Raw genomic sequence first — 24,286 nt, forward strand, 5'->3', positions numbered from 1 at the left:
TATTAATACATTTTAGTAAATTTGTTGTTGTAGATAAATCAGATCGAAGCGTTTTCAGTGGAAGGTCTCTTCACCTACTTAAATATAGACCACTTCATGAAAATGTAAAATTTACAGATAATTTATATCGTAGTTTACAAAAATTAAAAAAAAAAAACAATAATAATATTATTCTATTTATGGTTGTTGAACTCATTTAATTTTTATTAATAGGTACCTACATCCCTAAATTCATGTTTCATTATTTTGCATTCAATTTCAACATTTTTCTTTAGAAATTTTAAATAATGTATAATAATTGTGTAATGTGTGGCTATAGCACATACTCTATAGATTATTGTCACCTATAAATAATATTATTTAAGAGAATAAATTACGAGTGAATAATTTAAAATTGTTATACAATTTTAATTGAGTTTAATTAGTATCACAGGAAAAAAATTTTACAGATGTGTAATTTTTATGGTGTGGGATTAGAATATTATATTTTTGTAATATTTTATTTAAATTTTATGTTGAACTCCATAAAACTCATAACATGGACCTATATACAACCATATTGCTCTGATGTTCACCGCTGATTATCATTATACAAATATTACACACCTAACCCGTGTTATTGAATTTCATTGGATATATTTTATTTTCAAAATGTTATGTGAAGTTTAAGTAAAAGTATATATGTATACTATGTAGTATAATGTTACAAGTAGGTATCATGTATATTGCACAATATGTGTAAAAATATATATTAATACTATTGACAAAAAAGAATTGCAATTCTCAATAATTTTGTTCGTTTCATCCCACACGTAAATACAATATAATATTCACTATAGTGCAGTAACACAATATTATGTATAATAACATACATCGATGTCATCCACATCTGGTTACAGGTGTATTTAATATAATATTTAACAAAATATTATGTACCCTTGACGAATATCCAAGTAAAATAAAATCGAAACCAAATAGTTCTTACTGGAAATAATACCCGCATGCTGTATAACACTAAGTTAATAATATTATCGAAAATTAAATTTTTAAAAAATGAGAAAGCCAACGATTTTTTGAAAAAATACAAAAATGATTTAATATGTAAACTCTTTCCTCGCTAATTATTTTTTTTTCTTGCAAATCGTTCGTATTTTTAGTCGTTGTCAAATATTTGATGTTCATCGTCATTTTATACCGATCCTCTAAAAAAAATAGTTATTGATACACTATAGTATATTTTTAATTTTGTTGAGCGTGATGTGGGTGTGCCGTTCCCATTTAATGCGATCTTGTACCGTAAATAATGATTTAAACACTGTATATTTCCTTAGCGAAAACACCAGCTGTCTACAATGCGTACTAGATGGAAATAATAAAATAAGATTATTGAATCTAATGAACACTATCCTAAAATGTAAAATAATATAGTGTATGTAAAAAAGAAAATACAATTTAAAAATTGATTTTTATCGAAAATCATGTGTGTGTGTGGATTGGGGGGGGGGGGGAGACGATATTGTAATCCTTCATAATATAATATAGTATAACCAACGACTCTACTTGGCGTTTGCCGCCCTGAGCGCATTGACGCCCGAATATGAGACCTTGAGTACGGACAGGAACAGTGGCAGGTTGGCTATGAACACCTTGCCGACAGTTAACTGTAACGGCGTCTGCGTCCTGGACATGACCATCGTCAGCGACTGGCGGAAGCGCACGGGCTGTGCGTACCACGCCACCGAGTATGAAGCCCTCAGCAAGCCCATGTGCGCGTCCTCGACCATGCTGCCGTACATGCAAAATATGAACAGCTCGGCCAGGTAGTTGGAAAGCGTCAGCAGACCTTTGACCATTACGAACCGGTTGCCCACGAATATCATGTTGAACGCCGACAGACAGAAGTAAAGCGTACTGAACATAAGCTCCAGCAGTATAATGTATCCGTAACTCTCGTTAAGTTGGTCCTTGAAGTAAATCAGCCGATCATGAAGCATCACGCAGTTCTTCACGTGGTCCAACAGCTTCTGTTCGGTGGTCTTGTCCGCAGACTGATCGTACTCGACAATTTCGACCGCGTGCTCGACGTAGGCGGACAGTATCTGAAACTCGGATATCATTTGGCTGACGAAGAATGAAAACGAACACATGATGCCGGTAATGATGAACTTTACGGTCACGACGATTAAGAACTGTATCACATACGAGACCGCATACATCCCGACCTGCAAAAACGCAATAGTAATGACTAATGAAAGGTTCTCAAAAAATCGATTATACTATTAGCCGTATTAGATATTATACATTACAGATATTTTACATTATATCACTCTCCTGTTATAATTATTGTAGACAACTAGATCGAAATTTGATTTTCATACGCTTATAAAAAATTAATGTGACTACGATAAATTATTTCTTTAATTGCTATTTAATAAATTGATAATGAACCTTGCGTCAAATTTTCAAATATAAATATTGAATCCACATGAATAAAAAAAAACACAGAAAAGTAGACAATTTCAAATATCTATAAATATCTCAAAAAGATAAAAATCCTTTTATTTCTGAGAAATGCCAATATAAATATTTGTTGAAAATATTAGGTCCATTCAGTTTTTAGGTACGGTAAAACGGGAACCTATAACTAAGGCCCCGCTATCCGCTATCCGTCCGTCTGTCGCACCAAGCTGTATCTCATGAATTATGAAAGTTAGAAAGTTGAAATTTTCACAGATTATGTATTTCTGTTGCCGCTATAACAACAAATACTAAAAATCCTAGAATATACAATATAAGCAGTGTTGCCGACATGTTTATAGCTGATGATGGTACGGAACCCTTCGTGCGCGAGTCCGACTCGCACTTGGCTGGTTTTTTCCTTTATGAATTACTGTATATTTTCTTCTGGTTAAATTTTTGTTTTTCCTGATTATTTAGTAAGTATCGCGAATTTTCTATTTTTAACTAATCTCTCCTTCCCCAAATTAATAACTGGATCCAGTTTTCTACCATAAACAATCCTAAAAGTTAAAGCATTTTTACTGTTCCAAAACAATGATGACGGTATAAACAATAAAAATACACAAATTTGAAAAATCAATATATTGGTACATTCGTGGTTGGGGATTAAGGAAAGTATTGTAATTTACAATTGCAATTTTATTAAAAGTTCACTATAGATTTAGAATTATACAAGAAAAAATATTTATTGTTCTTTATTTACCAAGACCTAATACTGCCGTGCATAATATACAAATAATATAACAAAGTATACTCAACGAAGAGTATTTGTATCGTACTATCTAGTAAATATAAAAAAGTTTTGTTTTGATATATTATCCCAAATCTTCTATAACAATGCAATTATACTATATATATGCGTATAAAAGGTTATTTATTATTTTATGATTCTATTAAGTGTTGAAGTGTAGATACAAAATATAAAATATGGTTTGATCTTGAGTTTAGTATGAAATTTAAAAAAAGTTGGGCAAGTGGGCTTATTTCTGATCTGCTGTACAATAGGTTACTGTGGGTCACTGTAATGCATGGTATTAAATTTGAATTCAATGCTATATCTAATATTGTATACGAAAAACGATTCTGAGCGAAGACGGTCTGTCAGCCTATGATATACAGGGCGATTGATTAAGCGTAAAACACTCATTATCTCAACAAGTATTCACTTTTTTCAAATTTTTTTATCTACGCTGTTCTAGAATTATATAATGTTTTTATATTTTTCACCCTTATATTTATTAGGTAAACCACCATCGACTTTTGATTTTCAAATGGCAACCCATACTAAAAATTTTCATAATTTAGTAAGGCTTTTTTTCTTATGAATTATCACGTTTAAATTTTCATTTTTCGTTTATCCGTTGACGAGATACAACTCCTCAAAGTCGGGGTGTTTTGGGTGGTGTTTGTATGTAAATGCATTATACCTAGTCAGTACTGCAGACCGCAGTAATTGGGATTTTTGTGCTCCAGCGTAAAAAATAATAAACTATTCAAATCAATTCAGTTAAGCCTAAGTTGTGCCCCAAAATACCCCATTATGTTGCACAGTTCTCCCCCACGCTAATAGTGCCACTGGTCATGATATTATTGATATACTTATCGCTTATAAAGACCAGAAGTTACAAGTAATAAATTCGATACCGAAATGCGTTATATTGTATGTTGAAACAAAATGAAAAGAAAATGTATACGTAAAACTCAACAGCAATATTACAAAAGCATAATAAATTAGGGAATTATTTTTGGGACAACGTACATACCACAGTATTTAAATAGTTAAATACATTTTTTAGACATTATTATATGCACATGTCATAAATCATAAAATGTCGACTCCAGTCTCCAGATACTATGAAAACTGATTAGCTGTCAAGCATAGAAAAACGTAAGTATAGTCGGTTGATAAAATAAAACGAAATTGAATTACCTTTACGGATCTTGATACAAATGTCAAATACCTACAAATTAATTATTTTTATCTATAGACACCAATATAAATGGTTTATCTTTATCTAAATAAAAATGATTTATATTTTTAACCTAAATAAAATTGTATTTATTTGAGTTTAATAGTCGTTTGACGTAAGTATAAAGGTATAGGTGTTTGATATTAATAAATATGTTTTATTCATACAATCATGATGTAACTAATTTATTTATGTCACGCGATTCGTACGAAAAAGTAAACACTAATACTTCCAAGGTATGTAAATAATACCATTTTTTTTATTTTATATTCACCTGACTTGTATCGGCCGGGAACCACAGGACTACCATCTGCGTGCTTTGTGAACCCAACTTGACGTCGGTGAGACTGGCGGCTGCCAGCGGCACCATCGCCGTGGCCGGTATCTCGAACAAGACCAGTGTGAGATACGAGACGATCACCTTCATCGTGAAGTCGCCGTAGGACGTGCGTATTGCCGCCATCTTGCGCTTCAGTACATCCGGCATGGGCCTGTTGTAGCCGGGAAATTCGTCAACGACCATCAGCAGCATGGCCCGGTTGAAACGTTTCGTCCGGATGGCGAACGTGATGATGGCCAACATGAACACGCATATTACGAAGTACGTGAACGACTCTAGTGCTTTTTTGTTGTCGGCGATCAACACCGAAGTCATGGTCATCCCTGACGTGATCATGATCGTTGAAAACTGAATGGTCCTGAGCACCGTTTCGATTCTGGATAGACGGTCCGAAGAAGAGTCGAAAAACACGCTCCATCTGATGCAAAACTTTTGGAACGGAGTCAGAATGAAACGTTCGGGCTTTTGCATCACGTCCATCACGCAAACAAGCGGCTGGCCGGATGGTATACAATAAATAATATGATATACACCTACATAACTAAACCCGTGATGTTATGTTCTGAGTACCTGATACATATAAATTATATTATAGTAATATAGTATAAAATATACAATGTTCATATTATTAAAAATGTTTCCAGTTGAATTCTATGTATCGTGACGTTTACTATAGTCCGGGTCACGAAAACTGGCGGCTGATTTTAGCGCTCCTAGTGGTGTTTTTTTAAAACTATTAGTAGTAGATAGCCCTATCAAAAATACATCACTTGGGCGCTAAAATCAGCCGCCAGTTTTCGTGACGCGTGACGCGGACTATAACACTGATACGATAGAATCATAATAATATATAATATCATATAAATACTTTTGAAATAGGTACGATTACAATTCAAAAATATTTTGAATACTTTCTTGTCCAGTTATCCAAGAACAGAATTTGATAGTAAAAAAAAATCTTTTTTTTGGCTTATAAGTTTATTTTTATAATTAAGTTGAGATAAAGTATCAAATATCAACATACATTCCCCAAAGGATTTAGCATACAAGTATATTTCGAGTCAACCATCAGTTGCATAGCCCATAGGTCATATACTCTTATGTCCATTTTCACAAAATTTTTATTTTTATATATAGTTTTGATGACCCTTTCTAGTGTAAAAATCTTAATATTTTAAACCTATCTCTGATATATTATATTTAGTTTCAAATGTAAAAATACGGTGTAGTTTAAAATCCAAGTATTTTTCATTGCTGTTTTTATTTGTATGTTTTTTTTTCTACATACTATCTTAATATGCAACTGATCGAAGAATCATTCCACTTAGGCCTTTTTTAGAAAAATATTTTGTATTATTTACTATAAAATAATAAAACAAGTATTTCGAGTATAATTTAAAAACATTTCTTTAAAGCATAAAAGAGTACTTACTTTACGAGTATTGCAAATATCCACTTTTTACGAATCACACTTCTGACGATACGATCGCAGACCTAATGATTGTACCATATTGTATAAACGTATGTCTGAACACCTATTGAGTTCCGTGACGATAAGAGTTATATATCCTACATATTATTTTCTGTCTGTAATACTATTAAATTATACGTCCTTGTTATATTATATAGACTTTTGTCAAAATATATTCTTCGCATAGATAATATAATATTATACACCCTCAAATATTATTTGTCTTATCTGTTTGTCTTTTAACGTTTGTGTTGTAGCACGCGCATATCTTGTAAATTATTACGTAGAAAATCGTTCGGGTCGAATATTTGATGTGTCTCAACTCAAACTGTATTCTTACACCTACCGTAAATAATAAGACCCATATAAACATGCGACACGATCTGTGTCAATGCCTCAAGGACATAATATTATACGTAAATTATTAATTTGAACGAATAAAAATTATCGAAAACTTTTTTTCACCCAAGGCGAAATGTTTACTTTCTATGTTTTGTACATAGAAAACAAATTTAATAATCATATGAGTAGGTACAATGAAAGCATTATACACTTCGTCTCAAATGACTCAAGGGGATTTATTAATGATATTATTACGGTTTATTGCCATAATGCCATTATGCAATACGTTATTACATAAAAATAAATAAATAAATACAACTAAAATATTTCATACCAATAATCTTTGAAAATTTATTTTCCATAATTATTTTCAAGCTAAATATTATAGTTAATCCTTAACTTAACAATGAAATAAACCTAAGATAATAACATTTAATGATATTTAGCTAACACACAATTCACATATCATATTATAATATACCTATCGTATTAGTGTCTGCATAACTGTAAAACCTTCCTAGGTATTTGCATTTACTAGGCTAAACTTACTAAACAATATGTGAATGAGAGTCTACATGAAATACATCGTAATTGTACCAAACACATTATTATAATACTAACTGTTTTTAATATTGTAAATAATTTTAAATGTTTACGTTTACTTATAATATCTGAATTTTCACTGCCTTTAAGAATAATATATGTTGCGATATACATTAATCGTGTATACAACTGTTTTGTATATGTATAATGTATGATGATCATTGATCATAAAAAATAACACAAACATTTTTTAAATTTGAACCATCTCATGGAGATTAAATATAAATTACTTGTTTAACATATATTATATTATATTATATTTTATACATTCACAAAAAAAAAAATAAAAAGAATCGATAAAGACAATGACTTTGTAACAAAATATTCAAAAACAAAACTCAATATTTTATCAAGAACATTATATCTATTACTCGTATTATAATTTATAATTAATCCTAAAAAGTAAATATAGGAGACTTTAAGTAGCATATTATACTAACCTATGTTTTTACCAACTTTATTATGAGAAAAATGTATAAATTATGTATATACTTAATAGGTATTGTGTTTATATAAACTTAAAAGTCAAAATTAATAAATATTATCGTATAATATTATGATTCATAATATAATAACCGTAAATATTATATACGACCAGATATTCACACAAACAGTTTATTTACTTAGGTATTATTCTTGTGGCTTTTTGACGGAATAATAATATGATATCTATGATCAAAAGTCGTTGAACTGTAGTTAGTTCACAAATTGTACCAGATTACCATGTAGGTACATGTACATAAATACAAATTGAACTTTTGAAAGGAATAATAATTACAACTCAAGTGTCTTGTCGCTATATCGCCTTTAAGTATTCTTGTCGTTAATATCGCTGTCGTTGCACAACGTCGTGGTAACTGTGACGTTCTCTTTGACCAGACCGTCATCATTCGTATTACCGTTCTGGGCGGATTTGAACAATGCCGCTTTGTTGCCAATAGTCGATTTTCGATTAGCTTTTGTTCGAACGGTCAATTTGTGCCACGTGACCACTCTCACCGAAGCTACAGATTCCCCAACACCCTGTAAACGTAAACAATCACATAAACGTTTAACTTTTGTTTTGAATAATATTTTTGTTTTTATTATTTTATAACTATTGTATATAACTTTGTGTTTTGAAATCATAAACACAAAAGGGTAATAAATAATAATTTTTTATCTCAGGGCTTGTCAAACGTAAATATTATATCATTATTACTAGGGAAATGGAATATGGATTTATTGCAAAGTGCATGTTTTAGCTTTAAAACCTAAGTTCATTAAAGTTTAAATTATGAACTTAAAATTACTTTACTATATCAACGAACTAAATTATTCTCCCAGTATGTGGTTTATTGCTGTTATACCTGGGATAAATATATATAATATTATATTATATTCAATATTGTATATAAATACTGCTATCCATCCTAATAATTATGACTACCTATCGTATTATTTAATATTTTAGATAATGTAATACGTTTCATTTTTATCTCTTCAAGTATAATGCACATTTTAGCTTTATATTTCCTTTTGTTAAGGTTAGTACAACAATGTTATTATAGTAACAACCGTTTTTTTTGTTTAGTCTCGGTTGTGGTAGGTACCTATTATAGCGAGGTACTCCGTCTGGTATAGTGGACCAACATTTCAAAATAAGTGTACAGCTTATTTCTAACTGTAGGATCTACTTTTTAATACTTGCAAGTATATAACTCGCTACCTAGTGCAATAAACTGCCATAAATATGGTAGTAAAGTAAACCCGTATCAAATACATTACCGTGGAATTGTACGAGATTATTTTTGGCATAAGAAAGGCTACCAAACTACCAAATCGGTATGTATAGAAAATTAAGTATTTTTTATCTATGGGGGCCCAGTGGTGAATTTAAGGGGGGCAGAGGGGCCTACCTCCTCCACCATAGCTCATTAGCTGTGCTATATATGCTAAATATAGTTGTAACATCAAACTTATACTAATGCTTTAAAATTTTATACTTATAAATTATCATAAGTACGTACATTTATTGTGCATTATAATTATTAGATAATATAAAGTTCCTTAAAATCCTAGATCCACCTCTGAGTGGACGTCAGTTAATGAAAAAATAGTCTATTGAGCCTCAGACCTCAGTGAAACCATGGAGATATAGAGTACTTTTGTGCTACCAACAATCAACTTGTTAAAATAATAACATTTAAAGAAATCTAAAAATATTATAATATTTCACCAGATAAATCTTTGTAAAGGTATCTGTAATGTATTATTATAGGTATATATTTAATGTGATAAGATGGGATAACTCACTCACATCAGCATAGTCAATGAACTTTTTTTTGTTCACATTTTCATATTTTCATATCATGTTATGAATTGTATCAAGATGTTGTTGAATAAAATAAACTTGTTAACCATAAAAAAAAAATTTTAAAATTTTTTTTTAAAAACACACTTTTCTAAAATGAAAAATTTGCTGATGGAAAATTTAAATATGGATGAAGCTCATATCTTAGATTTAAACTCAAGAATCCTGCTACTGATGATATGATTTGTAATAAATAAATAAGTTTATGGGGTCGTGAAATGAAAAGACTTTTATTTGTTTGATACAACAAATTAAATTTTTTCTGTTTATTCAATGCTAGTATTATTAACACGAATAATATAAATCAATTTTAATTTTTCATTCAATTTTCATTCAAAATTTCATTATGAGATCATTATATTTATAATATATTTTGTTATTTTACAGTACTTATAATTTATTGTCCTTCATTTACAATTTCTTCCGAAATATTTTGACGATGTTGTCTTATTCTTTCAATTTCATCCAAAGCTGTACCACTGCAGAATCCGTGTAGGGGGATGCCGGGGACTTCGGGGCATTTGTTAGACCTCAAATTCGGTTTTAGTGACCACGAAACCCCCGAGAAACCCGCCTTGACTCAGAGAAACACTTCGTACCTGTACTTCCTCGGAGATGACTTTGCGCACCCGTCATCGCTGACCTGGAGGTCCGGGTCCCAAAATAACAACGGATTATTGTATTGTCATCCAAGACCAAGGTTATACCTATACCAATTTTCAGAATTTTTCATCGTCAAAAAGTGCCTCAAATCGAGCGCGCAAGATTTGATTACAGACAGACAAATAGACGTGAAAGCGAACTTAAGAAAAGTGTGTAAAAAAATGAATTATTAAAACCCAGAATAATAAACAATTTCAAAAAAATATTAAAAGTAGATTGGAGTGCAGGCGCAGTTGCTGAAATCAATCACGTAATGTGATTGAAAGTAAGCAACGGCCCCCGCTATTAGTTCATAGTGGCAAAAACTTTTCCATACATACACGTGTGGCCTACCAGCTGTACCAACCGTAACCAACCATAACCCCTACAATAGCTAATGACCATAGTTGTCGTGCTCTAGACCAAAAAAAAAAAAAAAAAATATTAAAAGAAAAGAATTAATTAAAATTATATTATTATGATAGAAATTCAAAAGACAGAGAATTAATTATGAATCATAACAACAACAACAAAAAATAGTTTATAAGGAAAATAATATCTGGAAACTTGCTGAAGTATAAAAGTCATAATGCACTAAGGTCCAAGGCTCAGCCTTCAAATTTGTGTTTTTTTCTAGATTATACTGAACACCCATATTAACCAATTGAATACTAACCCGAATAATGACAGTTATTAAAACCCGAACGTTTGTTTACATTTTTTATTCCGGTGTTCAAACACCCGACCGAATACATCCAGCACCCAAAACCCGAATAAATGATTCTAGTGCTAAGTCTGATATAATGTGACCCGAAAGAGCTCAACTGGACGGTTACCGGTCAATTAATCATTAATAATATTCATAATAATAATATAGTAAATACGCATAATATGTAGTACTGTCCAGATAGGTACAGAAAATAGTAATAATAATATACCACATTATTCATACGTCATGATTATAGCAAAAGGGATCGGACTGAAGTCTTTCCCGTCGATGTTTGATGGTCCTTTTGATCATCGTCCTTCCCACGGAAATCGCCGGGGAAAACTTCAGTTTCAGCTACTCCATGAAAAAAAACACAGTATTGAATAAAATACTTTAATAGCCTGCAGGTGCGTCCCCGTAGGCGGTGGGAAAAGAAAAGAGCGAGGGCGGAACAGACGGACCAGCAGCGTGAGCCGATCGTCGTTCGTTGGGATAGTTGGTGGTAGGTAATATACGTCATATTAAATAATAATAATTAATCAAACAAAATGCGATTGCGGGCAGAAGAGAGGCAGAGTGTGTGAGCGGCGATGGAGCTTTCACAAACTGATGCATATTATTATTACCTATACCCGGCAATGTATACTTTAATACATGTTTGATAGGTACTTGGATATCATACACAAACGGATGAACTCAACTTACACTGAACGTTACAAGTTTAATTAAATTTATATATTGCAAACTTCACTATATTATTGTAATATTATTACGGTAGATCGCAATTATATTGATTGATAGCTTTAAATTTATTTTCCAATTAATTGCATTTTAAATAGCATTTCGTGGTATTTTGAATGGATTTTTAAAGGATTTATACTATATTCAATTCAAAGCAATAATTGTTACTTACACACATAATGGATTATACGTGATAACTGATAATTATGATGTTCACAAATCAATGCTATCAAAGCTTATACGATAATAATATACGTGTATCATCCGTATACGGTACGTCATGTAGTACTTACCTGAATACCTACACATTATTTGGCTAAAAAAATTATAATTTATAAGATTGCTTTTTAATCCTATATATTGCATAATAATATGTAGGTATAGGTACATTATCATATTTACAGTATCTATAGACAATTTAAACATATATATGACTACGAGTCTCAGCAGAATTGCCGAATAGCCATCATATAAAGTAATGCATTCTCATAAAGTTTCCTATATAACGAAAAAAATCGAATGAAACGTTCTAAAACATTTAATAATTTCGAGCATAGGGTATAGGGACCATGTTTTAAATTCGCAATGTACCTATGGCTGTATGGGTTTCTATTCATTTTATTATATGGATCTGTAACGATATCATGTTAAATATGTCATTAAATTGAATAGCAAATAATATATTGAATAAACACACGTGAAAAATCCATATTTATTTTATTTATAACTTAACCATACGACATTATTGCTATGTGTATTGCGTTGTACTGTCTAAATATCTAGGTATCTATAATATATTTATTTTGAGGAAAATGTTGTACCTACTACAGATAAAATCAGATATAAGTATTTAACAAATAAATAATAACTAGGTACTCTTGCAAACTTAGATAAAAACATAGTTAACAAATTAATAATTATTATTCATATCAATTATGTGGAATAAAATATATTTTAACAAGTACCTACAATGGCTACTTCATATTTTAAATACGTATGCATTTATTGATATTGTGATTTTTTTTTAAGTGGACACTGCTCAAAGTCATACGATGATTACAAAAAGAAATATCAACACTATAGTCTTATCACTAATAAGTATAATATAGAATTTTGCATATTTTTTGAAGAGTACAATAGAAACTAAAGATAAAAATATATTAATGCTCTGTCAAACAGAAAGCGTTATTTTAACGTCGCGTGATTTTGTAATTAATTACAACGCGGCGTTATTCACGCGCGTGAAAGCACCACGCCAACAAGCCATTTATCGCTCGAACGCGCGTTATAACATGTTCTATTTGACAGAGCCTTTACACTTTCTGGAGATAAAAAATATTATTTTTATATCCCATATTTTTGCATATTTGAATATTATTACTTTTTATTTATTTTTTAAATGCAAATTTTATCTCTGTGCCGGGTTTAAATATATTATATATTTTAATGTATTATATTTTGCAGTTATAACAACTTTTTTAATACAAATTTAGCAAAAATAACAATATTGTTGAGAATATAATTTCTAGTTCATCAATTATATTTAAATAATAATTTATTTTTGATCTATGATTAAACAACTAAAACAAAATATATCTTTCAAATTTGGCAATCTATTAAGAAACGAACGAAAATAAATAATAGGTACCAACTATTAAAACTATAACTACAGATTAAGTTATTTTGTATTTAAGAAAAAGTCATAGGTAAGTATAGGTATGTTACAATATTAGGTACATAAGTACATTCCTACCTTAGACGTGGACGCCCTCACGACCTAATTGTTTAATTAATAAACCCTTAGAATTAAGCCACCCCAATAACTTTGTCATAACTCCATAATAATTAGAATTAATTTTGTTTATCACACTTAGTAAAACATATTGTATATATGTATATATTGTAAATATAGATAGCGCAAGCTATAGGATTATCTTATTGTATTTATAAATAAAATAAAAGTACGATCAATTATTATACTATGTATATTTTATTAAGAGCATAATTTAATGCTAATATAGGATTTCTATAGCTCACATGTTAAATTTCACCCTTTATTAATAATGCTATTTTAAATTTTAAGAATTTGAATATTCATAAAAAAAAGTATCTAAAATGGTTAAATTGATAGGTATTAAAATCCGTGTGTAGGATTAAAGTATAGCAAATTAAATTTCCATTGGTAATGAAATGTATTTTAATCATATTTACGAGGAAAATAATATTTTAAGTATAATATAATATATTATATTATACTTAAATATATTATATTATATTATAGTATTATACCTACTTACAATTTAGATACACGATAATATACCATACTGTAATACCTACGTATAATATTAAGAGTACAAAACGACAATGCTAGCACATAATAAATACTGTTTTTTAATTCATTTAGTTCAGGTAATATAAAAACATGAAAGTTATGTTAAAAGTTAGCTTTTAGTCTTTAACTTAAAAACGTAAATCACCTAAATAAATTACAAGATAAATAGAAAAAGGGATAAATAGTTGTGTTCGAAATATGATTTTAAGCGCAGGAGCTGATGGGACTATCAGTCTACATTGCAAGATATGTTCATCCCAAAACCATCGCATTTATTATATTATAAATTATTATAATTATTATATTATAATTTATTATAATTAATATTTACTTATTATAAAATATACGCATATTATAATAAATAAATTATTTATTAGTGTTATTAATTGTAGAGTCAATACCTCATTACCATAGAACGATGTGAATAGGTCCATGGTATAAATAGTCAATAGCATACAATTGAAATGATAATTTAATTGTGTAAGTATATAAAGTATAATAATATACGCACATTGTACAATTAAAAGTCTCCACGGAAAATATTTTTAAATAACAATAAAATGGTTAAAATCGTTATTTTTTATTTGAATATGTAACTAAATTCGTCCAAATTTGAACTTTAAATATCTATAGAAAAAAATGTTGTGTTTAATATATTTTTAGATTTTTAGTTTCCAGTATGAGAAACTTTGTAATACATTTTCAAGCCTTAAGCTATAAAATTTGATGGTCATTTTATAAATATTTAAATGTATAATAATTTGCAAATGTTGGTGACTTTGAAGAAAAGTCATTTATATTTATCATACATATTTTGACTTAGCTTTAATGACAACTTATATAAATATAATAAGTAAATAAGTTGAATTAATTATTTAAAGATACGTTAATCTACTTAAAAAAATATTTAATTTTTATTCATATTATTATTAAATTGTATTATATTTATAAATATTTAATAGCTATTCAATTTTTCAATATTCATGAATATTGGAGTCATCTATACTAATAATAAATCAGACGATTTTTTTTTTGTGTAAACGATAATATCATAAATATAATATATTATATTAATTGTTCTAATATTCCGACTATTAGTCCGATTTGATAAATTATTTTGCGTAAGATAGCCCGTTTTTTGAAGACAGTTATATGCTATACTATATGCTACGGAATTTAACTGACTAATGGTAAATTAGATACTATAAATTTGGTATCAGCTAATGAAAATTGAATAATTTTTTGTTTAAATTATACATATCATAATGGTTGCTATTGGTTACAGAAAATAAAATAGTTATTATGATTCGATTAAATTTTTTTCTTGTAAATTCATAAATATAGGTGGCTAATCATTATTGGAGAAAAACCTTGCTTTTATTATAGTCAATATTAGTTATTACTATAATATTATGACGTATGTTCTAGAGTAGACACGTCTGATGTCTACATAATTTTAGATAAGTAAATTCTACTAACAGCATAACAAAATAATATATCGTTTTACGTTTAAACTGTTTAAAGCAGAGCTTTATAAAATTGACTTTTTCAACTATTTAATATCATATTTTTTTATTTTATTTATGCTACGTATCACAATGTAGGTAAAGGTATTCATATTTGATATGTATACTCTGTGTTTTTGAAACGTACATGATGAAATGTATGAAACACTCACTCGTCTGTCTGTCTGTCGTAGAAAGGCTTCAAAACGGTTGAACTGATTTTGACGGGGTATACTCAAGTATTGACAATGTCACCATGCTGTGTATTTTAACGGAAAATAATAGATAGGTAAATTAAACACCAGATTGTTCATCTCGGTCAAAATAGTTCAGAAAGTGAGTGGCCCTGACGCCGATGACTACCTGAAGTTGTAAGTTAAAATAATAATTTTATACCCGGGCGTGAAGTCATGTTATACAGTTATTTTTATTAAAATATTAGCTTGTTTTGAACACCATTACATCGAATATTAAATAACGAATCGTCAACATTTGTTAATTCGTTATTTAATTTTCATTTGTTATGGGCAAAAGAGCTGGTATTATTTAGAAATTATTACTATTATTATTTAAGAAAATCAAATTAAAACAGAATAAGTTAAAATAAAGTTTCATAATACATTTTGATTAATTTACCACAATAGCTTGTGGTGGGGCAAATGAGTTACTATTGTTTACAAACTTACAATAAATATATAAAAATTTAAAATATATATGAAATACACATTAAAAAAAATACATTTTGTATTTATTTTCTGTTACATTTAATGAGATACATTTAAAAAAAGCACATCGTTTGGCCGCAAAGTTAATAATTTTCTGTTTGTCAACTTCTTTAGCTGAAACAAAATTTGTATTGACAAACTGCATATATTTTACAGAATTGAACAGTGAATGGAAATTAACAGAATTGAAATACAGAACTTTATATCAATTAGGTATAAACGTGAATATATTTTATCAAAACCAATAAAATATACACATTCCAGATACCCACGAGTTTAATAATAGATAACTATTTGGTATAAACTGTTCATGTTATATAGGAGGTCAGGAGTCTTTTAGTTGTTCACGATGTGCTTGCTATCGAGGTATCATGAAACATATAACCTGATGTTATAGATCATTGTCCTGTTTAAATTATATAAATTCAATCAAAACTAATTAATGTACATATAATATTATATACTTTCATAAATTCCCCCTTTTTTAAAAAGAAGTATTTATATTTTTGTATGTAGATTTAATGGGAATTTATAGTTAAATATTAAACACTACTGTGTACAGTAAAATTTAATTGATCTTTAAATCAATATTTATAAAATCTTGTATGGTATATTAAATATGTCATAACTCATATAGGTATAATCTATATAATAAAAATTAAATGCTGTCCGTTGGTAACCACAACACTTGAAAATAACTGAATCGATTTGGCTTATTTTTTAAATACTTGTAAAGTCAAAAAGAGATTTTTACGGAAATACAAATAGGAAAAAACGCCTGGAAAATTGAAAAATTTAGGAAAAACTGAAAGTCCTTCTTTCCAAGGGATATTTGTATGTGAATGGTTGATATTGGTTACTCTGGCAGATGAGGTAAATACATGCATCAAACAACATTTATATATTATATATAATATTATAACTAAAACAAATATGAGAGTTGATTGTTGAATGTGTACAATTATCTACCTACTAAAAAACTGCTTGACCGATTTTGTGAAAATTTCTAATTTTTTTTATAGATATCAGTAAAATTAAAAGAGTAGCTTGAACCACGTTCGATTTATACAAGAGCTGTATCCAATCCACCACAGGCGAATTGTCCGTCTCGGTCGAATTTATTTCCAAAGCGAGGTACATCAAAGCCTATTTGCTTATGAATTGAGGTGTACTAAAACCAGAGTGCACCTATACTATATCTTATATTTTTTCATTTTTTCAATGACGAAATAAGGTGGTTATACAGCCAGAAATGGATATTGGTTCAACCGAAGTCAATCGACTCAAAAACTACTGAGCCGTTTTCAATAAAAGTTATATCAATATAATCTTGAGCCCTGTAGGGTATTTATTGCTTATTTTTCAACCCCAATAGATAGCTAAAGAGTAGCTCACGCATGAATCTTTTTACGGTTCATGAAAAAATAATGTTTTTTTGTTTATTTATATATTAGTTACATCTTACATATTATATTACTACTATTATAATAGGTAGAATTATGACATATTTTACATTTGTACATATACATATAAAAAAAACAAATCTTTGCATGGATAACGCCGAGTTAGCTATTAATAAATAATAATAATAGTGTAGAGTAAATGTTTTGTTTAGAAAATAGAATAATCATACTGTAAAAAAAATAACTCAATGTCAAATTGGAACGTTCATTAAATATTTTTGTATTTCACGAAGTGGCTAAAACATATTATATGCAACAACTTTTATTTATATACAAACAATAATTTATACATTTATTTTAAATCAATTGATTTTGTGTTAGAAAAAAAATTTTAACTTATGTGACTATAAAATTAATTATCTTATGAATAAGTAATAACTGTTTATCATGAAACACATTTTAACTATTGAAGTTTAGTCACTTTAAAAAAAAAACTACTCGTTGCACTAATTATTGTCCTCTATTGAAAAACGAGGAAAGTGAAAAGTGTTATTATTTCCAGGACCGTCCTTTCCGAAAGTGGGCCTCACGATTTTAACTCTGGTTTGGGGCCTCATGTTCAAAAAAAATATTTAAAAATTGGTTTCAAAAATGATGTTGATATGATACAACATAGAAAATTTTATGTTTCGTAAAAAAATAATGAAGGAATTTCTTGGAAATAAACTAGCGATATGCTTAACATGTAATTAGCTAATTGTAATAATTAAATAACTGTTGTGGTCAACATGATAATAGGGTGAATATTGTAGGAAAAAAGCAATGGTTACTTTCAGAAAACCCTACAGCTGAGTTTATTTTGATCAGTGTACTGCTCAGAGCCATATGTCAACAGAAACAAATGGACGAGGCTACATGGGTGCTAAGATATTTGTCATTTGGACACAAAAAATAATAATAATACAATTCTTTTTTTCGGGTTAACCCATATTATTTAAATAATCATAAATTCAAAACATTGTTCTGATGTATAAAATACAAATATAAAATATAAAAATCAAAATTTCAAATAACAGTGCAGGACTATTTTTGGCTATCAATTTGTTCCACATAATTGTTTTCAAACCAACTAGTAATGATTCTAAATCGTCTGATAATAATTCACCATTCGGACAACGATTCAATCACCAAATCAATATCATTAATATTGGAATAAATGCTACTACCATTTTCACTAAAATTGAAAAATCAGCATTATTTCAATAACTTTATACAATCCTTAAATCACATATTTTCTTATAAACATTGTTGGTTAAATGATAAAGACAACATACATTTCAGAGTTAGGATATTCAATTATTACAGATTTTATTATTGCTTGATCAAAATCACAGGAAATTGGAGTCAGATTCAATTCAGGCTTAAATCGGTGTAACATTTTAAATAAATTATGTCTTTTTTTGTTTAAAGAGCGCTTTTAGTGGGTGTAAAATTTACATTTCCCAGAGCTTCGGAAATTATACCACAAAAACTTGCGAAAAAATATCTGGAGAGATTTTAAACGTTTCATCATAATACAAAACTTTTGAATTTTACATAATTTCTATACCATGGTTTCTTCCAAAGATAAAAACATGTTTCTCGCATGGTTTATTATCGTATGATAAAAATGGTTCAGTAATACAGGCTCATGGCGAGTAAACTTTTATCAAGTGGTAAATTTTTCAAGTGGTATTTTCTGTGGGCTTTGGTACTCGGTGGCATTCGATGCTGCTTAAATTTCGTTTCATTCTCATCGTACTACTTTTTAATAGTATTACCTTAGCCGATTCTGATAATCCAGAAAGACATTCATTGAATACAGTTGAAGTTGGTTCCTTGTTTTCAGCCGCTCTATTTTTCAAAAAATTAATGGTATAATCACTGGCTTGACTTTTACAGCCTCTGAATATTGTGAGTGTGTTCATTAGTGCGTTTCAGTATTTCTAAACTTTAAATCCCTGTATAAACTCGTGCTTTACAACTCACGTTTATAAATATACCCGTTTTTTATTAAAAAAGCATTGATCATGATTTTATTTTATTGATAAACTTTATGAAAATATTTGATAGGTTGAAACGGAACATTTTTACTTACAATGCCACAGGTCATTTATGTCATAATATTAATATAATAATATGGTTAAGTAAATAACTATTAAACTTATATGGTATTATACCTACTTATTAGATATACTTGAACGTGTTCAAAGCATGTTACTTAATTAGGTTTCTTTCTGTCTTATTATAGAACACAAATCACATGATTATTCCCCATCCTAAGTCAATTAAAACTTAGTACCTAGTCTATCTGATAGAAGAGTATTAGCCAACTTAAATTTCCTCAGAAAACTTGTAAATGGTTCCATTGATGTACCCAAACTTTTTGCAGACGTTAATATTTAAGAATTTTTAGTAGATCCTCCCGGTTGTCTGCTCTCTACTATGTTTCTCAACGTAATGCTAATTATTACGGACGAAACCACCCTATCCACTGAATGATACAGCTAGCAAATGAGAACAACTCCTCTAGCCTTTAAAAAAATTATATCTATAAATATAAAAATGAATTGCTGTTCGTTATAGTCTCGCTATAACTCGAGAACGGCCGGACCGATTTGGCTCAAATTTTTTTAGATGTTCGTAATTGCCAGGAGAAGGTTTTTACGAAAGGAAATTTGAGGAAAATCCATCGGAAAAGTAGGAAATCTGGATGTAAAAATACAATAGTGGCGCAACAGTGTATTATATATTGGTTGCTATTAGTTAATCGGGCATGTTTGTTAATTAGTATTATTATTTTTTGTCCATATATATATATATATACATAAAAATGAATGTTTGTGTGTAGAATAGACCTCTGGGAAGAGGACAGGCTAATTTAAGTTTTTTTTTATTCATCTGATATTAGTACGGTTAGGTTAGGTTAGGATTTTGTATTCATTGATTATATTAATCCACCATAACTTGGTATAACTTTGATACTTTAAAGTTAAATCATACACTTACGCACAAACAGCACAGGGTCCGCGATCTACCGCAGGTAGATTGCTTACCTGATAATATACTGCTACGAATTAGAATTTTTATTCCGGGCAACGGAAAAGTTAAGATAAATTTTGAACACCATACACCGAATAATAAATAATGAATTGAAAAAAGTTTGAGTCGTACAGAGTTGGTACATTTAACGGGCACCGAAGTGCATGGGATCAGCTAGTTTTTATTTCCTGTGTTCAATAATATTTATGATTTTTATTAACCTAACCTGGGTATTTATAAAGATATTATAAAAAAAAAAAAAAAAATAACTTAACTTAAGTTAATAAGTTAATTGAAAATGTTCATATAACTTTTAACTTAACTGAGTTAAAAATAAAATGATGTTAACCTTTAACTGTCAACTGAGTTAAAATGTTTTACATCAACTTAACTTTTTTTTTTTTTTTTTTTTATTAGAAATAAACAATCTATACAATTTATGTACAATAAGCTTATGTGCTAAGAGAAAACAGGACTTGAAAATTTGATTAAGAAGCCACCCACTGGCAACACTTAGCGAAAACTTAACTTAACTCAGTTAAAAATTATCATTAACTTGCCCAGGCTTGAAAATTACTCGGGAGTTAACATACTTCCTTCAGGTAAACAAAATTTTAACCCACGAGAGCTTACACATTTCGTTCAGGTAAACATATTTTTGATCTGGAAGATTTAACTTGTTATGTTTCCTTCAGATAAACAAAATGTTTACCCGGGAGAGTTTATCACCAACCAAAGTTATTACTTATTACAATCATTTAATGTGTTATGTGTCAACACATTTCTAACTTTTAAGCTTATTCGGGTTCTGACTAGGTATCTCTTCCTTTTCCACAGAAAACCATTAGATACTCATAATGCCAGATTACAAATAAATAAATACATTTAATGGATCAGTAAATGTAATGAACTAATCATGCGCCGCTTGATCATGTTTAAGTGGCCAACAGCGCATTATTGATTCATTAAATGTTTAGTATGAATGTGTATGCAACTTAACATTATTTTATTAAAAATAATAAAATTCATCGATAAATGACTGTACAGTGTACACGATTTGAGAAACAATACATAGAATCCCGTGTAAGTCGTATTACCATATGAAATTCTCCAAATATTTTAATAAAACAACGAGATACAAAAATAATTAAAATACTAAAAAAATATTACCAGTTACCTGTTACTTACTAATAAATTGTTTGTCATAGTTAAAAAAACTGTTATTTCTTGACACTTGAAATTATTACACACACATACACACACACACAGGTACATAAACCCATGGAAATTGTTTCCATGATCTCAAATTGGAGAGCAGGGTTTCCAATATAATGTTAATCAAAAAGTTCATTGTTACAACATGGAAATATGACAGTAATTCGAATCAACCACACAACGTTTAGGTGCCCTAATGATGTGCAAAAGTTTAAAACAATTTTTGAATAATATTAAAATACATACTTTGGTTCTATGAGATTTTTTTTATTTTATTTCTTAATAGATTTTTATTATATTTATATACATATAGGAATCATTCCTATTCATTCAATAACTTACTTATACCACGAATTGAGTAAACTGTAATTGGGCATTCAGTCTGGTAATTATTTTTTTATTATATTTTTGCACAAACAAAAATAAGTTTGAATTACGTCTCGTCGTACATTGCCCAATTCTTTTATCGTTATTGGATTTAAATTGCATTTAATTTTATACAATCTCTCCAGTTCCAATTGTGTTGTAGGTTTAATACTATAAGATCCAAGGAAAATCTGTTAGTAAACTTGTGTTCGATGCATTCGTTAATAAGTTAAAATTAATTAAAAGTTGTTTTTTTTTATAAACTTTTAGATTATTTGGTTCACAACTATTCTCTTCATAGGAATTTATTCTATTTGTATAGTCTATAGTCTATACTATATACATAAATACTATACTATATACTACACGTCTATACCTAAAATAATGTATACAAATACAGTAATGTAGGTACTAATGTATTTTTTTTATTGAGGAAATTGAAATATACAATATACATTCACCTAACCTTTTCGCAGATACCCTTAACTTAAAATAAAAATATATACAATATATACAAGATAATAATAATAATAGTAATAATAATAATAGTAATAATAATAATAATAATAATAATAATAATAATAATAATAATAATAATAATAATAATAATAATAATAATAATAATAACAATAATAATGTTCTTTAAATTGTTCAATAAATAGTAGGTACAATATACGATTAAAAATTGCTCAAGCAAAACAATTTAATAAAAACAATATTAATTGGATTTTTAGATGGTTTCCTTGATTTTTAATATATGCAAATTTAAAAAAAAAATCGTATTATTAAATTATACTATAAATAGTTGAGATTTTTGTAAAATATAATAAATAATAATTATTAATTATTAAAAATTGATTTCTCTCATTCCTATTCATGTGTACCCACCAATTTTTTATGTTTTATTTAATAAACTATTATTTATTAAATATTTAAAAATATAAGACATATTTATAATTAATTTCATATAAATATAATATAATACAAGTACATAATACGTTTTATAAAAATTATTGTTTAACCACGTGTCTAAGTTAATTAATTTAACCAATTATAAGTATACATAATTAAAACTAATTTAAGGATTACTTAAATTAAAACCACTACAGGAGGAGAGATAGACTCTTGTCTGTCATCAAGGCAGAAACAATTGACTTCGACTTTTATATGATTAAAATTATAAGAAAAGTGAAAACTCAATACCTTTAACAACCAAACAAGAAGTTATTATATTTTGTACCTTAGACCCCATTTAATTGACAAGGCGTATAAAAATTAACTGTAGATTGCCGCCCGACATTTAATATGCAAATTACTAGGTAATAAAATACAAACTGATAAAAATCTATTATAAACTGTTTCACACGTGACATGTCATAACGATAATTTATTTACTTATATAATGCACTATATGGAAGAAATAATGTATATTTCTAAACATAATTAAAGAAAAGACACGCAATTATCTAATGGCTAATATGATATTATAATAAAGAAAGTTCCTATGCTAAAGTATAATGTAGAAACCTAATACGATTTTTACAATAGTCAAGTCAAATCAAAAGGAAAACGCTCATACTCATTATTTTAATGGAGATTATTTTTAATTAGATTATATTTATAATAGGGAGAAAGTGGTTGAGGAGGACAAATAATAAGACATACTAGCAAATACCTGGGGATGAAAACTATGATGAAGAAATATATTGATATATTAGTATAATAAATTAGATGCAATTGTGATAAATCATTAACTTGGATGATCATTAAGATTTTGAATACAAGATTCCTCAAAAATGTAGTTATTGAAAACTAAAAAAAAATATATAGCAATAAATTAGTTATTTAAACAAAGAAGAACGATTTCAATTATTTTGTTGTAATCAAAAATTATTATTTTTGCAGACTTGGACATATTTGTATGTTTATTATTACGTTTAACTATAGGTACACAATGACGTTTTAAAA

The 24,286-nt window shown here is 28.5% G+C and overlaps 2 protein-coding genes across 3 annotated transcripts in view; both read right to left on the reverse strand.

Moving 5' to 3' along the window:
• Window positions 1-474: 474 nt before the first annotated feature.
• Window positions 475-5,533, reverse strand: LOC100569191 (odorant receptor 22c-like). Its single transcript, XM_003245902.4, has 2 exons — window positions 4,765-5,533; window positions 475-2,222 (listed from the first exon to the last, which is right to left on the reverse strand). Exons 1-2 carry the CDS (start codon window positions 5,308-5,310, stop codon window positions 1,557-1,559), a joined length of 1,212 nt encoding a protein of 403 aa, XP_003245950.2. The 5' UTR covers window positions 5,311-5,533; the 3' UTR covers window positions 475-1,556.
• Window positions 5,534-6,974: 1,441 nt separating this feature from the next.
• LOC100161233 (gonadotropin-releasing hormone receptor) overlaps window positions 6,975-24,286 on the reverse strand; it is a 105,545-nt gene continuing 88,233 nt past the window's right edge. For both annotated transcript variants that reach the window (XM_003245893.4, XM_008186876.3), the window contains exon 8: window positions 6,975-8,269. In XM_003245893.4, the coding sequence (XP_003245941.1) occupies window positions 8,054-8,269 (216 nt within the window). In that variant the 3' untranslated portion in view covers window positions 6,975-8,053. The remainder of the gene's footprint in view (window positions 8,270-24,286) is intronic.

Source organism: Acyrthosiphon pisum, chromosome A1 (assembly GCF_005508785.2).
Source record: "Acyrthosiphon pisum isolate AL4f chromosome A1, pea_aphid_22Mar2018_4r6ur, whole genome shotgun sequence".
Classification (NCBI taxonomy): domain Eukaryota; kingdom Metazoa; phylum Arthropoda; class Insecta; order Hemiptera; family Aphididae; genus Acyrthosiphon; species Acyrthosiphon pisum.